Genomic DNA, 26,013 nt, shown 5'->3' with positions numbered 1-26,013 from the left:
AGGAGCGAGGTAGGATTTTTTTGGGGGTCTGTGTGTCTAGCCGGAAGCTGGGAGGGAGAGAGAACACAGTGATCCCCACTCCCTATCCTCTTCATCGCAACAGCCTGTATTGAGTTGTTTGGCACACATTGAAGAACAGGGCAAGAGACGGAGAGAGAGGAGGAAAAAAATAGATGCAAAACAGAGCACCTCTCCCCTCCCACCCCTTAGTGAGCCAGTCTAAATCATACTGGTTATCAGTGCTGTTGTTCTGTGAGTGTGATGCTGGTCAGACAGACCCAGGCGCAGACCTCCAAACCTTGCGGAGCTCCTCTCAGATCCTAAGCAACCCTGGAGAGCCTAGCCATCTCCCCCCAGAAACTCTCGCCGCAGCCACCGCTCACTCCCTACAGTGACATGTACCCTGAGGAGACCCGTGGGGGTGGAGGGCCTCCACCGCATCCCTGGATGCCCATGGACCCCCCTTGGACGACAGCCAGCAGTCCCTTCATCGACTACCTGGAGGGAGTGTATGACTACACTGCCCATGCCCCTGGCCTGGCCCCCCTCTACAGTTCCTCCACCGCATCCCTGGATGCCCATGGACCCCCCTTGGACGACAGCCTGCAGTCCCTTCTGTTTGTGCCCTCCACTCCCCAGCTCAGCCCCTTCCTCCGACACACCAGCCTCCCCAGCCAGTCTTTCTACCTGGAGATATCCTCCACACCCGTAAACAGGTGAGAGATATAACTGTCTTTGACCCTTATGGGTGGCAAGAGTTAATTATCTGGCTGAATGTGTGTGGTTCGGATAGCTGTACTGTACTTAGGTGATCAAATCACATTTTATTTGTCACATGCGCCAAAATACAACAGTGAAATGCTTACTTATTTATTTATTTTTTAATAGCTTTATTTATACAGGTTTTTCTCATTGAGATAACACCTCTTTTCCAAGAGAGACCTGGTCCAATAGCAGCAGTGGGAACAACCGTTTCAGACAAAACAACTTACATACACTAACACAACATTAAACAAAACTATAAACACACATACAGTACACAAAACATTTGACGTTAAAAACACGAAAGTCTTGACTAAAAACAGCTGGCCTAAAGACAATTACACTCTTCTATGATTATATACACCGATCAAGTGTTTAAACTCCACCAACGAAACTAGATCATCAAATTTTAACATGTTCAGGAGAGAATTCCAGGACCACGGAGCTAAGTAACTGAAACTATTTCTACCATGACCTGTTCTAATTTTTGGTACTGTTAGAAGCAAATGAGAATGGGACCGTAATTTACATTTATTTACCGACCTGACTAAAAAAGAACAGGGATAAAATGGCATTTTACCCAATCTGGCCATATAAATCAGTGTATACCAGTGTTTAAGCTGTAGAGATCACAATGATGTGTTAGACATACTTACAAGCCCTTGTGAGATCAGTGACCCTATTCCACTCCATTTGATCTGAATGTTCGTTAGAGTTAGTGTTAACTCTTGTGATGTTAGTTTTAGCAGTGTTGTTTGGACAGTGTGTTGCTGACAATGTAGTGTCGTTCAACAGCTACTGCGTCCCTGTGTTTTTTTTCTTCTTCACCAGACCACTGATTATGTAATTGTCACAGAGCATTTCAATAAAGACATGTCATATTCTGTCCCATATGATATGATTGCTTGGAGAGAAATAGAGTGATAGTCTACATTGATTGACATAGATTGAGTTTAGGTTTAGTCTTGTTCTAATTGTTCGCTTCAATTATTTGACTGTCCTTACTCCACATTAACGATATGTATTTGTCTTCCTGTGATCACATTTTGTTATTTGTCTCAGTGTACTTTTGTTTCTCTAGCAGACAAAATAAATACTTTAAAACTAAACATGTACTCAGGACTTCACCTTTTCAATAATGTTTTGCCCTCAAAGTGGGGTATTCTGCTCATTATATGTGACAGTACTGTACTGGGTTAGTTTCATTTAAAAGTAAAACATTCATTATCAGAAGGGAAATATTTAGGCTGTTGAAAACCCTTAGCTATGGAGCTCTAATTCCTCAGATTAGCAACTTTGCTGGAGACCTTGAGAAAAGAACAATATGTAAGAACAACAAAAGTACACACGTACAGTTCATTCCCTGAATGAGGTGGAGACAGATTTAGTTCCTGGGGGGATAGTAGATGAATCCAAGTTGCTGCTGTTAGCAAAAATTGGCTTGAGGGATTGAGGGGCTCGATGGTGTTGTCAACCTCAACAAGACGAAGCTGCTATTCCTCCTGGGGAAGGCCTGCCCGCTCCAAGACCTCTATCACAGTTGACAACTCTACGATGTCAACTTCCCAAAGTGCAAAAAACTTTAGTGACCCTGGACAACACCCTGTCATTCTCTGAAAACATCAAAGCAGTGACTCGCTTCTGGAAGCTCATGCTCTACAACATCCATAGAGTACGGACTTTTCACACAGGAAGCGGTACTTGTCATCTCCCGTCTGTTCTACTGCATCTCTGTTGGCTGGGCTCCCCGTCTGTTCCATCAAACCCCTGGAATTTATCCAGAACGACGCAGCCCACTTAGTGTTCAACCTTCCCAAGTTCTCCCATGGCACCCCTCTCCTCCGCACACTCCACTGGCTTCCAGTCAAAGCTAGCATCCACTACAAGACCATGGTGCTTGCCAACGGAGCAGCAAGGGGAACTGCCCCTCCCTACCTTCAGGCTATGCTCAAACCCTACACCCCAACCCCGAGCACTCCGTTCTTCCACCTTTGGTCTCCGGGCCGTCCCACCCCTACAGGGGGTCAGTGCCCTCTTAGCCCAGTCGAACGTCTTCTCTGTCCTGGCACCCCAAAGGTGGAATGAGCTTCCCCCTGAAGCTAGGACAGTATGTCTGAATCCCTACCTCTTCAAAGAGTATCTTAAATAAGACATCCCTTATCCTCACCCCCGTTGTATGAATTTAACATGTACTTTTGTTTTCCTACTAGCACTAACTTTGCTGAACTTCTTAAGTGAGGAAAAATGTACATGAACACGACTGTGATGTAGTTCTCACCTAGCTACAGAATCTTAAGATGAAGTCGCTCTGGATAACAGCGCCTGCTAAATTAGTCAAATGAAATGTAGTCACCTCTCTTACAGCTCTCTTTATTGAATGAGAAAATATCTTTGTTTGACTTGTGAGATTTCTATCAGAGGAACTGATGTTGGTCATTTCAAGTTTTGAAAGCACTTAAATCGAAACTGAGGCAGAGGTCATCAGAGGAATATGTTTTCAAAGAGAACCAGCACATTTTTGTAGCCCAAAAGTCACATTTTGAATCAATGAGTATGCAAAAGTTTTTTGTGACGCCATCTTGAAAATAATTTCACAAAGAACAACTCCAGGTTGATTCATCCCAGAAAAGCCAATCATCTGTCCATCCTGACCAACCCTGTGTTGCAGGTCGAGTGTGGTAGCCAATCAGCACTCAGTGTCCCAGGAGGAGCTCAGCAGCGCCTCCGACAGGCAGGAGCCTTACACTGTGGCGGAGTCAGTGTCAGGCTCAGGTTCAGGGCCAGGGGTCGGAGTGTTTGAGATGGCCAAGGAGACTAGGTACTGTGTGGTCTGCAGTGACTATGCCTCTGGGTATCACTACGGAGTTTGGTCCTGCGAGGGCTGCAAAGCCTTCTTCAAAAGGAGCATCCAAGGTAAGCCTCTCATCCCCTACCACTATATCCCACTTCACTTTAAAACATTTAACTCCTTCTATTCACTGTATCAAAAGACGCACTCACGACCAAACTTTTAAAATTCATATCTAAGCCCTCTTAGCAATAAGGGTGCCACAAAAATACCACGTAATTCCCCATTCAGCACTGTACTCTATTAAAGGTAACTCATCTGACTGGCACCCAATGTTCCCTCTAAGCGGCGCGCGAGCAGTAGCCCCACGAAGCTCGTCCGGCACTGCCCTGCAGAAATATCAGCCCACAGAGAGAAGCACGTTATTGAACTTCACTCAGCTTTCTAGAGCAGTGGTCACGTTGATCTCCAAGGCATTCCTAGTCGATCGCCAAACATTTCTGTAAAAAAACTAATTTTTATTTGTTTCAGGCTGTTGCCAGTAGGTGTACCCGATTCAGCTGCCCTGTGTGCTGGGTAGGCAAACTGTTGCCATTTTGAACCATTTCATGTGTTTGAAGGTACAAACTCTGCCTTCCCGGCGTGCCCAGAGAGAAAATCAAGTGTACTATAGGGCTACCGCTTGCCAACTGGATGGCTCAGATGACCGTGTCTGCAGTAATGTAGCAGACATAAAAGAAAGCCACAGCAACATTGATACTGTGAGATTTCAAAACGTTTTAAACCATGACTACAGAGAGACTATTAACAAATACAGCAAAGAGCTGCTGTTTTTATGAGTGAGTCCCAGTGCAGGCTGAGGTGAGGACGGCTAGAAATAATGGCTGGAACGGAGTGAATGGAATGGCATCAAACACATGAAAACCATGTGTTTGATGTATTTGATACCATTCCAAGAATTCTGCTCCAACCATTACAATGAGCCCATCCTCCCCAATTAAGGTGCCACCAACCTCCTGTGGTGAGTTCATGTTTAAGTTCTTACTCGGCACTGTCAACACTTTGATAAGACATACAATGCGCGTTCTTCCTATATACAGGGCTACAACGAGCACTGCAGCAGTAATAAATGAGTAGGAAAGTGAAACTATAGGCTTGCGTTGTAATTATTAGCTGTGTGGGTCTTTTGTAACATCGAGGAATATACATTTTTTCCCATAGGAGTAACAATATGAATTTGTGCAAGAGGCAAAAATAATGCGGTGCGACTCGAGTTTCGGGTCCCTTTTTGGTCAGTGTCAGTGGAAAGGAAGAGCGGAGGGATGTTGAGAGGCGGACCCTCAGTCTGCTGCTCTCTCCCTCCGCTTAGACTGACCATGAGATGGAGGCACCAGCAGCCCAGTAAAATAAAAATAAAAAGCAAATGACTTAAATGTATGCTCACTCAGCTGTGCCTCACAAGTAATACAACAACAGATCTATTACCAGTGTGATCATATAGCCTAGCTCAAGTTTATATTATTTAAAATATAATTTTAATAAATGGCCCGAACAACAATGCATTGGCAGGGCAATTCAAGCAAAGCTAATATGCGTTGATAATGTATTGGGCCTATAGCTTACTGCACAAACCTCATTGCTACAGTCCTGTTTTTAATTGGTTAATGTTGCATAGGCTTACGTTTTTTAAGTCATGTTAAAAAAAATCTGACCGTTAGATCGCTGCTTGCATTTTGACTCAAAGTGATCTTGACTCAGAAAAGGTTGGTGATCACTGTTTGAGTTTTTCCTGTTAACATTATAAATGTTTCCCTTTACTGTGGCACATGTGATTAAATCAACGCAATATTAGCCACTTTCAATGCAACATACCGAAACAAAATGAACTATGCAACAGATTCTGTTGTAGGCAGAACGCATCGGAGTAGGATTCTATTGCATTGACATGCACGACTCAGCCCGTACTCTACACAGACCGGTGCTGCATAAACTATCAGAGCTGCAGTAGGCCTATATGCAAATGTAATAAAAAACCATATATGGATCTGTGCCATTTACGTTGAACTGGATTGTGTTTACAGCATGAGCAGTCGTGACTAGATGTGCTCGTTTTGAGATCAAAGGGAGAGCTGCTTGTAGCCACGTGTCCACATTTTGTTCATATCCTTTTCTAGTTAGTGAGTTATTAGCCCAGTTATAGATCATTTGTAGTCAGTGATAGGGGACTGGTTGCTTCCTACAAGAGCACAAAATGTGTACATTTCTAGACATCTTTAAAAAGCTAGTCAGGTAAGGAGCTTTTAATAACCTAAATAGGCAGAGGGTAGCTTAATCTGTCTGATTATCTGTAATAATGGTATGAGAATAATCTTTTGTAAAGTGGTTTCTTGCATCAAACAACACAATAGATTTTAAGTCACTTGTCTCAAGGACAAGTGGAAAAACAGGTTAATGTCAAGCCCTGCATGTTTTTTTCAAGTCTCATGAAATGTAGGCCTACATTGAACACATTGGCTGCTACTGTAGGCTGAATGATAGAACAGCTATTTCCCTGTTAAAATGTTATGCAATGCATTTTCTTCATTGTTTTTGATGGTAGGCCACTCTGGTAGGCCTACATTGTGATTAAATAGCCACAGTAGCCCACATGGCCACTGTTAAAACTGGAACTTAAAGGGGGTACAGCCTAAATGTTAACAGTAAACGCATGCTGGAAGTTGCACAGAATTTTCACAACGGTCAAGTTCGTACTCAGCAGACCTGACATCTGCTCAGTGCCGAGAGGGAACACGAGAGGGAACATTGCTGGCACCCACTGTCATTTTTAGCAGGTTGATGTTTTTTTCCCCCATCAGTCTTGTCCTGGAGGCAGAACTGAGCGATTTCAAAATTGGCTATATTATAAAAATATATAGGGGAACATTTTGCTTTTTGGTCTTCATTTAAGGCTTAGGGTTAGCAGCGTGGTTAGGTTTAAAATCTGATTGTATGACTTTGTGGCTGTGTCAGCTAGTGACCACTCTGTAGGGCTGCCTCAAGAACAAGATTTATGACAAAACGCCAAGCTGCTCATTTTCAGCTCTTATTATAAGTTGTGCTTGTGTGTGTTTGTGTGTGTTGAGAGAGTGACTTATCTAAGGTCTGACTGGTACCTACTGACTGTCATTTTCAGCTGTTATTATAAGTTGTGCAGAAGGTGTGGGCACATGAATATTATTGAGAAACCAACCTTGACATTGGCTGTTAATTGTTCCTGGTTCCCAGCCAGCTTCAAACCAATTACGGAGAGACGACCATCGAAGTTTAACTGTCATTTACCAGTACCACTTTAGTGATATTGCTAAAGGTACACTGGGTGTAGAGAAGGAACTAATCAAAGAGAACCCAACGACCTGAATTAAGGGAAAATATAATGTTCCTTTCATATCTGAATGAGAGTCTGTAGCTTTTTTTGCAAGTGTCTTGTATAGTAGGTATTGTGACAGTTTTCATTATTACTGAAATAGAGCATGTTGTAAAACCATATTCTAATGTTCTTTCAACGTTGAATAGGCGATCCTAGGGAGCGGAGTTAATTTTACCTTGTACGGCAGAGGAATCTTAATAAATTACATTTCATGACGTTTCGTGGGGGTGGACATCACACAACAAAAGACACATAATCAGAACACAGTAGTTTCATGGTAATAAAACATTGTAGATACTACATTTGAATTCACTCTATGCCAGAGATATGAAAAAGAGGTATAGAGTGTTCCTCTCTGTCAAATAGCCTCAACCTGGGTGCCAGTCCCAGTGATTGGATCACAATAAAGTTTTCTTCCAGGTCACAATGACTACATGTGCCCTGCGACCAACCAGTGTACCATCGACAGGAACCGTAGGAAGAGCTGCCAGGCGTGCCGCCTCAGAAAGTGTTACGAAGTGGGCATGATGAAAGGAGGTGAGCAAGGGAACACAGTGGTGTTCACGTGTGTGCCCGCACACACACAACTTACAGTTTGGTTTGGCTTGCCTCAGTAGTGTGAAAAGGTTAGTATTAGTTAAGACTGCTTGATGCTGAAAGGACAGGCGGTGTGTGGCTGAGCATTGTGTGCAGATCAAATAGAGATATATTTTACCATGGCCTTGAACCACTTTTCTCTGATGGATGTAAAGGATTGATTAGTAGCCTACACACCCACAGTTTTGTTTTCATTCTTCATGAATGCACACACACACACCCATCCATACACACACACAGCGAAATTCTACAGCAAGGAAAGGATATGAAGTTATACGTGGAAGCAAGAGTGTAAATAGCGAGATAAGTGTGTGCATGGTTGTGTGTGTGTGTGTGTATATATATATACTGCTCAAAAAAATAAAGGGAACACTTAAACAACACAATGTAACTCCAAGTCAATCACACTTCTGTGAAATCAAACTGTCCACTTAGGAAGCAACACTGATTGACAATACATTTCACATGCTGTTGTGCAAATGGAATAGACAACAAGTGGAAATTATAGGCAATTAGCAAGACACCCCCAATAAAGGAGTGGTTCTGCAGGTGGTGACCACAGACCACTTCTCAGTTCCTATGCTTCCTGGCTGATGTTTTGGTCACTTTTGAATGCTGGCGGTGCTTTCACTCTAGTGGTAGCATGAGACGGAGTCTACAACCCACACAAGTGGCTCAGGTAGTGCAGCTCATCCAGGATGGCACATCAATGCGAGCTGTAGTGTCCAGAGCATGGAGGCGCTACCAGGAGACAGGCCAGTACATCAGGAGACGTGGAGGAGGCCGTAGGAGGGCAACAACCCAGCAGCAGGACCGCTACCTCCGCCTTTGTGCAAGGAGGAGCAGGTGGAGCACTGCCAGAGCCCTGCAAAATGACCTCCAGCAGGCCACAAATGTGCATGTGTCTGCTCAAACGGTCAGAAACAGACTCTATGAGGGTGGTATGAGGGCCCGACGTCCACAGGTGGGGGTTGTGCTTACAGCCCAACACCGTGCAGGACGTTTGGCATTTGCCAGAGAACACCAAGATTGGCAAATTCGCCACTGGCGCCCTGTGCTCTTCACAGATGAAAGCAGGTTCACACTGAGCACATGTGACAGACGTGACAGAGGCTGGAGACGCCGTGGAGAACGTTCTGCTGCCTGCAACATCCTCCAGCATGACCGGTTTGGCGGTGGGTCAGTCATGGTGTGGGTGGCATTTCTTTGGGGGGCCGCACAGCCCTCCATGTCCTCGCCAGAGATAGCCTGACTGCCATTAGGTACCGAGATGAGATCCTCAGACCCCTTGTGAGACCATATGCTGGTGCGGTTGGCCCTGGGTTCCTACTAATGCAAGACAATGCTAGACCTCATGTGGCTGGAGTGTGTCAGCAGTTCCTGCAAGAGGAAGGCATTGATGCTATGGACTGGCCCGCCCGTTCCCCAGACCTGAATCCAATTGAGCACATCTGGGACATCATGTCTCGCTCCATCCACCAACGCCACGTTGCACCACAGACTGTCCAGGAGTTGGCGGATGCTTTAGTCCAGGTCTGGGAGGAGATCCCTCAGGAGACCATCCGCCACCTCATCAGGAGCATGCCCAGGCGTTGTAGGGAGGTCATACAGGCACGTGGAGGCCACACACACTACTGACCCTCATTTTGACTTGTTTAAAGGACATTACATCAAAGTTGGATCAGCCTGTAGTGTGGTTTTCCACTTTAATTTTGAGTTTGACTCCAAATCCAGACCTCCATGGGTTGATAAATTTGATTTCCATTGATAATTTTTGTTTGATTTTGTTGTCAGCACATTCAACTATGTAAAGAAAAAAGTATTTAATAAGAATATTTCATTCATTCAGATCTAGGATGTGTTATTTTAGTGTTCCCTTTATTTTTTTGAGCAGTGTACGTGTATGTGCATGCGCGTGTGTTCGTTACTAACTCTACTCTAAACCCCAGGCTTGCGAAAGGACCGCGGTGGGCGGGTTCTCCAGAGGGATAAGAGGCGTGGTGGCCCTGCTGGTGACAACAGTGTCCAGGAGCACAGCAAAGCGCCCCCTCAGGATAGTAGCAGGAACAGCAGCTTCGGTGGTGGAGGTGGAGGAGGAGGAGAAGGGCGGCTCAAGATCGCCATGCCTCCTGAACAGGTCTGAACATTTCACTGGCTTCCTGCATTTCATACATCTCCAATGTAGCCACTTTCATTTAGCAAACAGTCCTAAACAATTCAGTTAATACAAATTAATATGTAAGTTGAAACGCAAAGTAACAAACAAAGTACCAGGATTAGTATCTTACTCACTAGCAATCATAATCACGGGTAAAATTGGAATTAAATGCGCGGTGCCGGACTTCCTGCTCTCCTCCCCAAGGTGCTGTTCCTGCTGCAGGGTGCGGAGCCTCCAGCCCTGTGTTCTAGTCAGCAGTTGGGCCGTCCCTACACAGAGATCACCATGATGACCCTGCTCACCAGCATGGCTGACAAGGAGCTGGTGCACATGATCGCCTGGGCTAAGAAAATACCAGGCAAGAACCTAACACGGCATAGAAATTATACAGTGCCTTCGGAAAGTATTGAGACCCCTTGACTTTTTCCACATTGTTACGTTACAGCCTTATTCTGAAATGGATTAAGTGACCAGTTTTCCTCAGCAATCTGCACACAATAGCCCATAATGACAAAGCGAAAACAGGTTTTTAGATAATTTTGCAAATGTAAATAAAAAATAAATACGTTATTTACATAAGTATTCAGACCCTTTGATATGAGACTCGAAATTGAGTTCAGGTGCATCCTGTTTCCATTGATCATCCTTTAGATGTTTCTACAGCTTGATTGGAATCCACCTGTGGTCAATTCAATTGATTGGACATTTTTTATTTATTTTTTTTTTATTTATTTTTTACCGTTATTTTACCAGGTAAGTTGACTGAGAACACGTTCTCATTTGCAGCAACGACCTGGGGAATAGTTACAGGGGAGAGGAGGGGGATGAATGAGCCAATTGTAAACTGGGGATTATTAGGTGACCGTGATGGTTGAGGGCCAGATTGGGAATTTAGCCAGGACACCGGGGTTAACACCCCTACTCTTACGATAAGTGCCATGGGATCTTTAATGACCTCAGAGAGTCAGGACACCCGTTTAACGTCCCATCCGAAAGACGGCACCCTACACAGAGCAGTGTCCCCAATCACTGCCCTGGGGCATTGGGATCTTTGTTTAGACCAGAGGAAAGAGTGCCTCCTACTGGCCCTCCAACACCACTTCCAGCAGCACCTGGTCTCCCATCCAGGGACTGACCAGGACCAACCCTGCTTAGCTTCAGAAGCAAGCCAGCAGTGGTATGATTTGGAAAGGCACACACCTGTCTATTTAAGGTCCCACAGTTGACCGTGCATGTCGGAGCAAAAACCAAGCCATGAGGTCGAAGGAATTTTCCGTAGCGCTCAGAGACAGGATTGTGTCGAGGCACAGATTTGGGGAAGGGTACCAAAAAATGTCTGCAGCATTGAAGGTCCCCAAGAACACAGTGGCCTCCATCATTCTTAAATGGAAGAAGATTGGAACCACCAAGACTCTTCCTATAGAACCTTCCAGAAGGACAAGCATCTCTGCAGCACTCCACCAATAAGGCCTTTACAGTAGAGTGGCCAGACGGAAGCCACTACTCAGTAAAAGGCACATGACAGCCCCCTTGGAGTTTGCCAAAAGGCACCTAAAGACTCTCATGTCATGAGAAACAATATTCTCTGGTCTGATGAAACCAAGATTGAACTCTTTTGCCTGAATACCAAGCGACACATATGGAGAAAACCTGGCACCATCCCTACGGTGAAGCATGGTGGTGGCAGCTTCATGCTGTGGGGTTGTTTTTCAGTGGCAAGGACTGGGAGACTAGTCAGGATCGGGGCAAAGATTAACATAGCAAAGTACAGAGAGATTCTTGATGATAACCTGCTCCAGAGCACTCAGGACTTGGAAGGTTCACCTTCCAACAGGACAACGACCCTAAGCACACAGCCAAGACAACGCAGGAGTGGCTTCAGGACAAGTCTCTGAATGTCCTTGTGTGGCCCAGCCAGTGCCCGGACTTGAACGCAATCAAACATCTCTGAAGAGACCTGAAAATAACTGTGCAGCAACACTCCCCATCCAACCTGACAGAACTTGACAGGATCTGCAGAGAAGAATGGGTGAAACTCCCTAAATACAGGTGTGCCAAGCTTGTAGCGTCATACCCAAGAAGACCAGATGCTGTAATCACTGCCAAAGGTGCTTCAACAAAGTACTGATTAAAGGGTCTGAATACTTATGTAAATGTGATATTTCTGTTTTTTTGTTTTAACTTCTCTAGGGTAGGGGGCAGCATTTTCACGTTTGGATGAAAAGCATACCCAAATTCAACTGCCAGCTACTCATCCCCAGGAGATAAGATATGCATATTATTAGTAGATTTGGATAGAAAACCCTCTGAAGTTTCTAAAACTGTTTTAATCATGTCTGTGAGTATAACAGAACTTATTTAGCAGGCGAAACCCCGAGGACAAACCATTCCGATTTGTATTTTTTTGAGGTCACTGTCTTTTCAATGGAGTTTCATTGGGAAACCAGATTTCTAAGCAAATTGCTTGCAGTTCCTACGGCTTTCACTGGATGTCAACATTCCTGAGAAATAGTTTGAGGTTATTCCTTTGTGTAATGAAGAAATACGGCCATCTTGAAGTTGAGTCACTCCAGGTGTCCTGTTTGATTGAAGCGCATGTCCAGAAGGCATGCTACATTTAGTTTCAATCCTGTATTGAACACGGATCATCCCGTCTTCAATTTTATCGATTAACGTTAAAAAATACCTAAAGTTGTATTACAAAAGTAGTTTGAAATTGAAAAAAAAGTAACCTTTGAGATATTTTGTCGTCACGTTTGAGCAAGTTGGAACCTGTGTTTTTCTGGGTCAAACGCGCCAAATAAATGGACATTTTGGATATATATCAACGGAATTAATCGAGCAAAAGGACCATTTGTGATGTTTATGGGACATATTGGAGTGCCAACAACAGAAGCTCGTCAAAGGTAAGGCATGAATTATATTTTTACTTCTGCGTTTTGTGTCGCGCCTGCAGGGTTGGAATATGCTTCTCTCTTTGTTTACTATTGTGCTATCATCAGATAATAGCATCTTATGCTTTCGCCGAAAAGCCTTTTTGAAATCTGTCATGTTGGCTGGATTCACAACGAGTGTAGCTTTAATTTGGTATCTTTCATGTGTGATTTAATGAAAGTTTGATTTTATAGTAATTTTCATAGCAATTAATTTGAATATGGCGCTCTGCATTTGCTCAGGATTTTTGCCAAGTGAGACAGTAGCGTCTTGCCTAAACTTTTGGATATAAATATACATGTATTGTGTAACATGAAGTCCTATGAGTGTCATCTGATGAAGATCATCAAAGGTTAGTGATGAATTTTATCTCTCTTTAGCTGGAAAAATGGCTGGCTTTTTCTGTGACTTGGCTCATACCTAACATAATCGTTTGGTGTGCTTTCGTCGTAAAACCTTTTTGAAATCGGACACTTTGGCTGGATGATTTTACAACAAGTGTAGCTTTAAAATGGTGTAAAATACTTGTATGTTTGAGGAATTTAAATTATGGGATTTCTGTTGTTTTGAATTTGGCGCCCTGCAGTTTCACTGGCTGTTGACGAGGTGGGACGCTACCGTCCCACATACCCTAATAAATTAGCAACATTTCTAAAAACCTGTTTTTGCTTTGTCATTATGGGGTATTTTGTGTAGGTTGAGGAAAAAACGATTTAATCAATTTTAGAAAAAGGTAACGTAACAAAGTGGAAAAAGTCAAGGTGTTTGAATACTTTCCAAAGGTACTGTATATGATGTTGTAACAAGGCTTTAATAGTACTCATTATATCTCTCTCTTTCTCTCTCACACACACAGACAGACACACACAGAAAATACACACACACACACACAGAGTAGACCCCTACGCAATCCTAGACTACAGCCTTCATACGACTGCTTACGCAGCCACTTTCCTCCTGTGGTGGCAGGCCTTGGTAGTGGCAGTGACCGGCTGCTGAGGTTGCACACACACACTGGGACATTACAGGCATTATGTCGATGCTTACAGTCACCATCTCAAAGGGTCGTTTGGGCAAAACCACTGCTACCCCATGGAGCCACACACAACCTCCCCGCGACACTGTCTAAGTAAACACTGATGTTAGGATGTCCCAGTGTGCGTCACTAAGAACCCGAAAGCACACAGTTTTAGGAGTCTTTAGCCATGTAATTGGATATGAATTAGGACAGCTGAGTTGTGCTGATAAGGACCCATGCCAGGCCAGCAAAGGGATTGCAGATAGGACAATTCACAATGGCTGTTATGTGGCAAGGTTGTAATAAGTTTAATGCATAGCATTTATCTTTAACTAAGATTTCAGATCAGAGAAAAATGTTATCCTGGAAAAATACAACTATCACATGATAATATACATATTGATCTGATTCAACTAGAGGCTTCAACCAGTTGTCCAGTCAACCACAAATTAAAGTAAATTATCACTTTCATTACTTTGCATTTGCAGTGTGTGTGGGAGCTTCTATCCTTTGAATGACAATTTTACTATTAAATGAGTAACGTGACCATCTTAAAGTGGTTGAATGGACTAGTGGTTAATGTATGGTTGATAGTGGGTTTATATATGGTTTGACCGCAGTGTGACCGTGTCTCTGGTACTGGTAGGTTTCCAGGAGCTGTCTCTCCATGACCAGGTGCAGCTGCTTGAGAGTTCCTGGCTGGAGGTGCTGATGATCGGACTCATTTGGAGGTCCATCCCCAGCCCTGGGAAACTAATCTTCGCCAAGGACCTGATACTGGACAGGTGGGTACACACACACATAAAATATATTGTACATGAAATCCATCTAAATTGTAGATGTCCATTTCGCGTCTTGTCTGTGTACCTCTACTAAAGGCCATGTCACAATGAGTCTAATTATGATATTCCCATGGAGAAAGAAACGCACTGTTTCACCTGCACAAGCCCCCATCACTACACTTTAACGTTGGCAGAGGGCAGTGAAATGTAATCAAAATGATGACTCTTGGGAAAGATCGTGCGAGACAGCACGAGAGAAAGGGGGGGAGATGGAGAGATGGAAAGAGAGGGAGAGGAGGCCAAGAGAGGGCGTATTTTTCAAGCACAGCCTGTTCACTTCATTTACCCCCACCATGTTCAAAGTAAACAAGTTTCACACGGCTGCAGAGCCTTCCTAAAGGGAAAGAGGGAGAGGGTGAAATGAAATAGGGAGAGAGGAAGAAGGGCTGTTACTCTCTCTCGTTGATGTCTATGATGTTCTCATTTGATCTGAGTTTTATTATAGAGCATTACTTCTGACACCGGGTCCATAGCTAGCCACTTTGACATGATGAGTAAAATGGTGCAGGAGCGGTGGGAAGGCTGTTTGAGTTAGGGGGCAACTATCAAACTTATTCTAGATGGCTGCTCTTCACAAATACTGTATGATTATTGTTCTTACCCTGACCACCATCTCTGGTCCAGTGCTGCAGTCACTCAGAGTTTCACTGTACTTTACTTATGTCTCATCCCGACTCATATGATAAATAAGAATTAAAAACAAATAAGAATCTTGTACGGCAGAAGAAGATTATTTGTACAAAAATCTAATAAGTAATCTAATAAGGAGCCTATCTAATAAGATTTTTTATGTTTTACCTTATATGTCAGTAATGTATTTGTATATGTGTTAACATACACCGAGTATACAAAACATTAGGAACACCTGCTCTTTCCATAAGACTGACCAGGTGAAAGCTATGACCCCTTATTGATTTCACTAGTTAAATCCACTTCCAACAGTGTAGATGAAGGGGAGGAGACAGGTTAAAGAAGGAATGTTTTATTAGTTTTACCTCTTTTTCATGTTTTCATGATATCCAATTGGTAGTTACAGCCTTGTTCCATCGCTACAACTCCCGTACGGACACGGGAGAGGTGAAGGTCGAGAGCCATGCGTCCCCCGAAACACGACCCTGCCAAGCCGCACTGCTTCTTGACACAATACTTGCTCAACCTGGAAGCCAGCCGCACCAATGTGTCGGAGGAAACACCGTACAGCTGTACAGCTGGCTACCGAAGTCAGCGTGCATGCACCCGGCCCCCCACAGGAGTCGGTAGAGCGCGATGGGACAAGGACATCCCAGCCAGCCAAACCCTCCCCTAACCTAGACGATGCTGGCCCCTCCCCTAACCCAGACGACGGTGGACACAGCCCGGGATCGAACCCAGGTCTGTAGAGATGCCTCAAGCACTGCAATGCAGTGCTTTAGACCGCTGCGCCACTCAGGAGGCCAAAATAATGATTCTTAAGCCTCGAGACAATTGAGACATGGATTGTGTATGTGCGCCATTCAGAGCGTGAATGGACAAGACAAAACATTTAAGTACCTTTAAACAGGGTATGGTGCCAGGCGCACCGATTTGTGTCAAGAACTGCAACGCTGCTGGGTTTTTCACGCTCAACAGTTTCCCTTGTGTTTCAAGAACTGTCCACCACCAAAAGGACATCCAGCCAACATGATACAACTGTGGGAAGGATTGGAACGCTTTCGACACCTTGTGAGGCCATGCCCCGATGAATTGAGTTTGTTCTGAGTGGGGAGGGGGCAAAGCAATATTAGGAAGGTGATCCTAATATTTGCTAGAATCGGTGCATATGCCTTATATGACATACACAATTCGCTACATGATTTTCAGCTTCCAGGAATTGTGTACAGATCCTTGCATCATGGGGCCGTGCACAACCATGCTGAAACATGAGGTGATGGCGGCGGATGAATGGCACGACAATGGGCCTCAGGATCTCGTCATTTTACCGATGGCAATTTGTATTGGTAAAATGCAATTGTGTTCGTTGTCCGTAGTTTATGCCTGCCCATATCATAACCCCACTGCCACCGTGGGGAACTTTGTTCACAACGTTGACATCAGCAAACCGCTTGCCAACACAAAGCCATACACGTGGTCTGCCAAATTCTCTAAAACAACGTTGGAGGCGGCTTATGGTGGCTCAATTCTCTGGCAACAGCTCTGGTGGACATTCCTGCGGTCAGAATGCCAATTGCAAGGTCCCTCAAAACTTCAGACATCTGTGGCATTGTGTTGTGACAAAACTGCACATTTTAGAGTGGCCTTTTATTATCTCTAGCACAAGGTGCACCTGTGTATTGATCATACTGTTTAATCAGCTTCTTAATTTGCCACACCTATCAGGTGGATGGATTATCTTGGCAAAGGATAAATGCTCACTAACAGGGATGTAAACAAATTTGTGCATCATTTGAGAAAAATAAGCTTTTTGTGCATATGGAACATCATCTGGGAACTTTTATTTCAGCTCATGAAACACGGGACCAACACTTTACATGTTGCATTGATATTTTGTTCAGTGTACAAGAAAAGTGTATGTTCTGACAATGTAACCTCTACAAAATACATGCTTTTCTTATAGGTTTTGTTTTTATAAGTCAACGTATATAAAAAAAACATGACAATTACTATATTTGTATATATATTTTCAGGTATGAATCTCCATTTTTATGGCATGTCCTACTGGACAGTGGCTTTATCTACAACTGTGCCTTTGGTCTCCCATCCAGGGTTTTAACCAAGCCCCCAGCCCTGTTTAGCTTTGATAGTTGTCACTTACTATTACCAATGTGCTATCGAGTGAATGATTGTTGAGAGATCTCCACTTAATAATGAAAGAGATTCACTGCTTGTTTCGAAGTCGTTCCTACCCTCCTCCTTCGCATCCCTCTCTCCTCCTCCTCCTCCTCCTCCCCTTCTTCCTCCTTCTGCTTTCCCCTTTCCTCCTGCTCCTCCTCGTGGCAGACTTAGCTTCTTTTTTCAACAAGTGTAACGTTGCGTGCGACTGCCTTCAGACAGTGCTATGCAATTGCTTTGAAATGTGTGTATCTCATGTATGTGAGACGTTAGAAGGCTTAACTTACATGTCTTTTGTATGTTATTATACACCTGGAACATTTATTTTATGTCTAAATGTTACCCATCTATATAAGTCAGATATTACAAGAATCTAATATGTGTATTTGCTGCCATATGTATTACTTACAAGTTCCAGGTAGAACATACAGGAATCTTGTTCAATTATTCTGTATCTTTTCCATATGGGGGATCTTTGACCTCCAGGAGTGAAGGGGACTGTGTGGAGGGCATGGCTGAGATCTTTGACATGCTCCTGGCCACTGTGTCTCGCTTCCGCATGCTCAAACTAAAGCCTGAGGAGTTTGTGTGTCTCAAAGCCATCATCTTGCTTAACTCTGGTGAGTGTGTTATTCTAATCTATTAAAGATGCTTTGCTTAGTATGTTTTGTTGGTGTGAGCGTGACCTGAGTTCAATCCTGGGTTAACCTTGGCTGTGACTGAGAACATTAAGTGTGTATGATAGACATTTTTTGTCCAATCACAAATGTTCTTTCTGTTTGAGCCAGATTCCGACCCGAGTTAAGCGCACGTAAATGGAACGAAATTCCCTTTCTATGCACATTTCTCTCGTCGCGTATTATGAACTCGAATTTATGCATGAGATATAGCATGCTATTCACCCGCTATTCATTTGGGGTGGAGATGAAAGAAATGAAGATGTGGTGGTGTCTACAGATCCGTATTCTGACCTTGACTTAATTCCCTCATAATTTCACCATCTTTACAGGTGACGAAACAGTGATTAGGGTCGAGCAACCTGGCGGTTCCAAGTGGAACAACATCTACTTTCCTTTTTCGGATAGAAATAACACCATCCTCCATACACTGTCGTTTACAAATTAAGAAGAGATAGGTAAATGAGTAAGCCATTTGGATAAGGGGATTGTATAAATGACACAATTGTTTTTAGATCTATTTTACCGTACAATCACCGTAGACAAATGAAGTTTATGAAATGCTGGCCTTACAAGGATGACATTTGGAGACCCAAACTATAGGCTCCTGTAGCCATGCGCAAATGACAGTATAGCGCCAAACCTACTGAGTTGATGATTTCACTCTATTTTTACAATTTGTAACTTGTTAAATATTAGCCACTTTCAGTTATACTGCCCTACAAAGCAAAAAGGCAGTAACTGCTCATAGTGTGGAACTGACAAAAATCACAGTAACTTTATGCAGTTACTGCTAACATGACCCCCATTTTCTCCAACACACGGTACAATAGAGGCAGGATACTTGTCCACATGATTAAGCATGTGTTTAATGTAGCATTCTTGACCAAATGAGCAATTACTGCCTTTGTGCTTGGTTGAGCAGTATACCCACATAGGCCTACATAACTGTCACTTTAGTGTTAGTTTCCTTACATTTTGCATCATTCCATTACATAGTTTACCTTTCTTTCCTCTGTCACATTTGTGTGTTTGTTCCTGAGGATCGCTGGCAATAGTGGAACATATGTCACGACTTCCGCCGAAGTCGCTTCCTCTCCTTGTTCGGGCGGCGTTCGACGTCGCCGGTCTTCTTGCCATCATTGATCCACTTTTCATTTTCCATTTGTTTTGTCTTGTCTTCCCACACACCTGGTTTCAATTCCCTCATTACATGTTGTGTATTTAACCCTCTGTTCCCCCCATGTCCTTGTACATCATATTAAGCTAACATATTAAAATTTGTGCAATAATTTGGGACACGTAGCCTATTTGTATCATTATGGAACACAGGCCATAGGTAGCAGTTTAAACCTGGAGCCTGGCACACGGTTCACGACAACTGGAATGTCGTTATCACAGTTCTATGATTAGTGAGGAGTATTAGGGTAGATTTGTGGGACTACTGTTCAATTGTAAACTTTTGTCATCTTCCAATATTTAATGGTTTGAACAATTGAATATGGCAACTTTCAGGATGAATCAAGCCACTGTATTTTTGATTCACCAATATTGTGTGCTTAAAGACTGCAAACAGCATATTTTTTTTCATTATTTATAAGTACTTTCCTAACCCTAAATTATATACAAGATCATAATATTTTTAAATCCACCAATTGGTGCTGAAAAGGAGACAAATTTCTGTATTTAGGCCTACATGGCTTTCTTTCATTGATCCCTCATTGATCCCTAATGAGTCTGTAAAGAATATCCCAACTAACAGTACACCAAATTTAAAAGGTTGGCTTTAGATAAATGTACTGAAAAAGCTATTGAATGAAAACTCCACTATAAAATCCGTGGGCCAGCAAGTGGAAGGGTTTTCAGTAGGTGAATTACATTAATCCAGCGCGCGCAAGGGAACCACGCCTGCAAAGCCTGCTTAAATGTCTGAATAGCAACTACTCATAAGTGCGTAAGAAAGGCGGAGTTTCCTAAGTCTGAATCCGCCACTTTATGAACATGGTGTAGAACTAATGCATTCTGTTGCCCTTTAGTAAAAGGATGAACTCTGTTTTTATGCCACTCAAGAGCATTAGCTGTGAACAGAATGATCCCAAGTCCTTCTTTCTCAATGTACCCTATAACTGTTACCATGACAACTGGGCCAGCTGTTCTATGTGTGTTGACTGAGAGAAACTTCTGTGTTTGTTTTGAGACTGACTAATATGTAAGAGACAGAAATACCTTAGCGATGGGTGTTTTTGCAGGTTTCTGTGTATAGCTACCTGATGTTCTTATTAATTGCTGAGTTAGCAGTTGCTGCATTGAGAACATCAGGCTCTTCCCTTTTCCCTGCCTTTGTCTCTTTTTTCTTTACTTAAAACCCTTACAAAATCCCTTGTAGGTACAATAACCTCTCCTCTGTATCTCTCCTCATTCCCTCTAGGTGCCTTCTCCTTCTGTTATTACTCTGTGGAGTCCCTCCACAACAGCCCGGCGGTGCAAAGCATGTTGGACAACATCACTGACGCCCTCATCCACCACATCAGCCAATCGGGAGCCTCGGTGCAGCAGCAGTCCAGACGGCAGGCCCAGCTCCTGCTCCTGCTCTCACACATCAGACATATGAGGTGAGGAGGGCACTCTATCTAGCTGAGGAGCACTAAGGAGAGGGGGGTATAAGGGGAGTGTGGTTGGCAGACTGCTGCTTTTCTCACACATCAGACACATTATATGAGGAGTTCAAACTACACGAGGGGACACATACTCCTGATGATGTAAATTCAGATTCTGAAAGTCGAGGCGCAGTTTAGACCTAGGCAAAGGGACTGTACATATTATCTGTCAGTTACATACAGTATGATCATCACTTATTTGGTTATACCCACAGATTATATGTCTGTGGTTATCAATATCCCCTCTCACTCCTCCTCTTCTCTCCTCTCTGTAGCAACAAAGGCATGCAGCACCTGTACAGCATGAAGTGTAAGAACAAAGTGCCTCTGTATGACCTGCTCCTGGAGATGCTGGACGCTCACCGGATCCACTCCCCAGGCAAGGTGGCCCAAGCCTGGGGACAGGCCAAGGGGGAGCCCCTCTCTACCAAAGGCTCCAGCATAGGACCCAAGCAAGGCAACCAAGATACCCAGCTCAGAAGCCCAGGTCCTGGGGTACTCGAGTATGGCACTACACGCTCTGACCGGAGCCCCATTCCATGATGAGATATAGAAAGAGGTATTTGTAGATATGGAAGATGTAAAAGTCCTTCCATTCGATATAGTATATGTAGAGAAATATTTTGACATTTATGGAGGTAAGAGTAGATAAAAAAATATACATGAATTTGTTAATTGTAATATTCGTTTATAATTTATGTGAATCATTTAATAGATAGTTCAAATGATTTAGCAGAGATCCGTTGAATGTTTAGAAACGTTCGCATTTTGTACTGGCTCACTACGGACTGAAATGTGCTCCGTCTCACCAGATGTTGCCTTTCACAACATTTACAAACTTTTGAGTGAAGTGTTTTCTGTGGCTTTAGCAGCAATTTCACCTTTTGTGCAGCTTCATATAGTGTAGCGCACTGTTAGCAGCACAGACTCTTGATAGAGAGCAGCTAGTCGATGTTGATCAATGCATTATACCCCGTGAACATGAGCTTTGCTTGCCTTGACCAAATTTCCCTGTAAGCTAAGCTAACATATGGAATTGTTTGAAGATGGTCATACCAAGGATCATTTAGCTATTTGATTTTGGATTTTAGAACCCCTTAAAGTATCAAAAAATAGATAAAGAATTATTGGATGAAACGTTGAATTTGGCATTACTGCTATTAGCAAATAGAAATGCATTGAATAACAGATTCACTACATGGAACAACAGATAGTACCCATTAAAAAAATCAAAAGGAAGTTTGTACTGAAGTGTCTGTCCAATTTTTTTCCATGTATTTAGCCCCTTATTTTCAGCACTAAACTATCTCCATATAGACTTCCATTCATGTTTTGAAACAATTGACAAAATGGGATATTTAAGGTAATGTATTACTGCATTCGTAATTTATATTGTACAGAACTCTTAACAGCATTTCAGTTGATGGACAGCAAATAATGTTTTATGGACCATTTTATATGGTTCTAAAACAGAAGTAATGTAATAGAGCCCTACAGTGGAGGTGTCATAATACCCATAAAACCTAGCGGCCAAACAGGAAAATGGTTCCAATCGTTTTTCCACCATACATTTTTCCCATAGGGGATTTTAGAAACACTTCAAATAAAGACAGTTCACAGAATTGTCCATTTTAAAGAAATGCAGCCAATTTATTCATTACTACATTCTGTCAGGTTTTGGCCAGGACTGTTCAGGTTTTGGTCACTAGATGTCCCCATTGCACCTTTTTTGTACCTTTTGTTTTTTTCCTTGCTCTATTATTGTTTGCACCTGTGTGTCGTTCCCTTGTTAGTATTTAAACCCTGTGTGTTCCTCAGTTCTTTGCTCAGTGTTTGTAAGTTAGCACCCAGCCCCAGCCATGCTGTTAAACTTTTTCTCTTGTTGGATTTTCCAGAGATTCGCTGGTTTTGTTCTTGTTTATTTTGGATTAGTCTTTTGAGGTTTGTTTTTTCCCTTGCTGTTCTTACCACTTTGTGGATTTTCTTTGTATTTTGGAAGATATCTATTTTTGTCTCTTGGCTTTTCTTTGGACGTTGTGGATTTATATTTTTGCCGGAAGATCTTTTCTTTGATTAAACCACCGTCTCTTGTACTGCTGTGTCTGCCTCATCTTCTGGGTTCTGCCGATTTATTTAGTGACTGTTTCTCACACCGGGTCCTGACAGAAACACTGAGCCAATATAATGAACCCAGAGGCAGCCAGTACCCAGGATTTTTTTTCCATGCTGTCCCACCACGAGGGGACTGTCCAACGCCACGAAGCTGCTCTGGTTCAGCAAGAGGCCTTAATGGCTAGACATTCTCAACTTCTGTCGGAGATGCTGACTTCCATAAAGCAGATTTCTGATCAACTTTCCCCGGCAACCGCTTCTGCTCCAGTACATCAGATTCAAGTGCCCGTGGCAGTTAACCGCCTGGCTGAACCTCGTCTGCCACCTCCCCAACGGTTCTCAGGTGATCCGAGTGTTTGTAAGGGTTTTTTTACCCAATGTTCTCTCTCCTTCGAGCTGCAACCATCGTCGTTTCTCACCGACCGGTCCAAGATAGCATATATCATCACCCTGCTGTCGGGAAAAGCCCTAGCCTGGGCTACTGCTGTGTGGGATGCCCAAAGTCCCTGCTGTGCCAGCTACTCTACCTTTGCTGAAGAATTCAAGCGAGTTTTTCAAGGTCCTACAAACGGCCCTGACTCAGCCAAACAGCTCCTGACTCTCTGCCAGGGTCGGCGCAGCGTGACGGACTATGCCATCCAGTTCCGCACTGTGGCAGCAGCAAGTGGCTGGAACGACGAGGCGCTCACAGTATGCTTTTTGAAGGGTCTTTCCGACACCATCCAAGATGAACTGGCCACTCGGGAACCACCGGACAACCTCGAGTCCCTTATCAAGTTGGCTTCGCGCATAGACCAGCGTCTGAGAGAGAGAGAACTCAACCGTAGACCTCTCACCCTAGCTCCTATCGGTCCCAGCTCTGAGTCCCCACCTTTATCCTCGCTGGCTCCACCAGAACTCATGCAGGTTGGACGCATCTCCCAGGCTGAGAGAGACCGCCGGATGAGGGAACGATGCTGTCTATATTGCGGCAAACCGGGCCATTTCCGCTCCACGTGTCCCGGGCTCCAGGGAAACGCACTCTCCCGTGCAGGCCTGGGAGGACTGTAACGGGAAACATAACCTCCTCCCATCCATCCAACTCCCGCCTCCTCATTCCAGTTACCCTTTCCTGGGACGACCACGAGTTTCCTCTTCAAGCCTTGGTAGACTCTGGAGCCGCAGGTAACTTCATGGATGGGGTCTGGGCGAAGGAGAATGGCGTTCCCTCTGAACCTCTAAGTGACCCCATAAGGGTTACTACGTTGGATAGAAGTCCTTTGGGATCTGGACTTGTCACTCATGCCACTACCCCCTTGCGACTTTCAGTTTCCCAACACCAGGAAGTGATGAATTTTCATCTGATCTCCTGTTCCGAGTTCCCTCTCGTCCTTGGATACCCCTGGCTTCACAGCCATAACCCTCACATCGACTGGTCTGTAGGCACCATCAAGCAGTGGGGTCCTACGTGCCAAGCCACTTGTATCTTCCCGAGTTCCCCGAGTTTCCCTCCCGAGTCTCTAGAATCCATCGACCTGTCCCGAGTTCCCGAGTGTTACCATGACCTCAAACCGGTATTTAGCAAACAGAAGGCCACCAAACTACCACCCCATAGACCTTACGATTGCACCATCGACCTGTTTCCGGGCACCTGCCCTCCCAGGGGTCGGATCTTTTCCCTATCTCCTCCCGAACGAGCTGCTATGGATACCTACATCAAGGACGCTCTGGCAGCAGGCCTCATGCGTCCATCCACCTCGCCGGCGGGAGCAGGGTTTTTCTTTGTGGCCAAAAAAGACGGTGGATTACGACCTTGCATCGACTACCGGGGACTCAATGCCATAACCGTCCATAACCGCTACCCGCTACCCCTTATGGCCACAGCTTTTGAGCTGCTCCAGGAAGCAGTTGTCTTCACTAAGCTTGACCTGCGGAACGCATACCATCTTGTGCGGATCAAACCCGGGGACGAGTGGAAGACCGCTTTCAACACGCCTACTGGTCACTACGAATACTCGGTGATGCCCTTCGGCCTGACCAACGCCCCGGCTGTGTTCCAAGCGCTCATAAACGATGTGCTTAGGGATATGCTTAACATCTTCGTGTTTGTTTACTTGGATGACATCCTCATCTTTTCGAGCTCCCTTCAAGAACACACTAAGCATGTCAGACAAGTGCTCAAACGCCTCCTAGACAGCCATTTGTACGTTAAGCCGGAAAAGTGTGAATTCCACTCCTCTCGAGTACAATTCCTGGGATTTGTAGTGGAACCCGGTCGAGTCCAGATGGACCCCAAGAAGGTAGGGGCGGTAGCGGATTGGCCCACCCCCAAGTCCGTTAAGGAAGTTCAGCGTTTCCTGGGCTTCACTAACTTTTACCGCAAGTTCATCAAGAACTTCAGCTCGGTGGCAGCCCCTCTCTCAGCTTTAACCAAGGGTGACAACACAAGGTTTCTGTGGGGAAGAGAAGCTGAGACGGCCTTCCAAGGACTCAAGCAGCGCATCCTCTCTGCTCCCATCCTGACACTACCGACGGCGGATGAACCTTTTGTGGTGGAGGTAGATGCATCAGAGGTTGGTGTTGGAGCTGTCCTGTCTCAGAGGGGTGAAGACAAGAGGCTTCATCCTTGCGCCTTCTTCTCTCACCGGCTTACCCCGGCCGAGAGGAATTACGATGTGGGGGATCGTGAACTCCTAGCGGTTAAGATGGCATTGAAGGAATGGAGACACTGGCTCGAGGGGGCTTCTCAACCATTTCAAGTGCTTACGGACCACAAGAATCTGGAGTATATCCAGCAGGCGAAGCGGTTGAACTCCAGACAAGCTCGATGGTCTCTGTTCTTCAGCCGATTCCAGTTTATCCTCACCTATAGACCCGGGTCGAAGAATCTCAAACCGGACGCCTTGTCACGAGTCTACTCTCCTGCCATTCGAGAAGATACTGACATGACTGTCCTTCCTGCCGCTAAGATCGTGGCTCCGATCTCGTGGCAAGTTGAGGATACCGTGAAACAAGCTCAAGCCATCGAACCGGGTCCTGGAGGAGGTCCTGCCAATCGGTTGTTTGTTCCCAATGCAGCAAGGTCCCAAGTCCTTCTGTGGGGGCACTCCTCTCGCCTCACCTGTCACCCGGGCGTAGGTCGCACCGTGGAGTTCATCCAGCGTAAGTTCTGGTGGCCCACCATAAAAGAAGACGTGGCCACTTTCGTCAAGGCCTGTTCCGTGTGCTGCCAGGGCAAATCTTCTCACCTCCGCCCTCAAGGACTTCTTCACCCT

General features: G+C 44.5%; 1 protein-coding gene across 1 annotated transcript; it reads left to right on the top strand.

Moving 5' to 3' along the window:
• Positions 1 to 453: 453 nt before the first annotated feature.
• Positions 454 to 22,740, top strand: LOC139555887 (estrogen receptor-like). Its single transcript, XM_071369249.1, has 9 exons — positions 454 to 716; positions 3,431 to 3,675; positions 7,377 to 7,493; positions 9,503 to 9,690; positions 9,916 to 10,069; positions 14,310 to 14,448; positions 17,800 to 17,933; positions 20,419 to 20,602; positions 20,923 to 22,740. The coding sequence occupies exons 1-9, from the start codon at positions 454 to 456 to the stop codon at positions 21,188 to 21,190; spliced, it is 1,692 nt and encodes a 563-aa protein (XP_071225350.1). The 3' UTR covers positions 21,191 to 22,740.
• Positions 22,741 to 26,013: the final 3,273 nt, after the last annotated feature.

Source organism: Salvelinus alpinus, chromosome 27 (genome assembly GCF_045679555.1).
Source record: "Salvelinus alpinus chromosome 27, SLU_Salpinus.1, whole genome shotgun sequence".
Taxonomy (NCBI): domain Eukaryota; kingdom Metazoa; phylum Chordata; class Actinopteri; order Salmoniformes; family Salmonidae; genus Salvelinus; species Salvelinus alpinus.
Note: the sequence above shows the minus strand (reverse complement) of the source record. Positions and strands in the feature narration are given on the sequence as shown.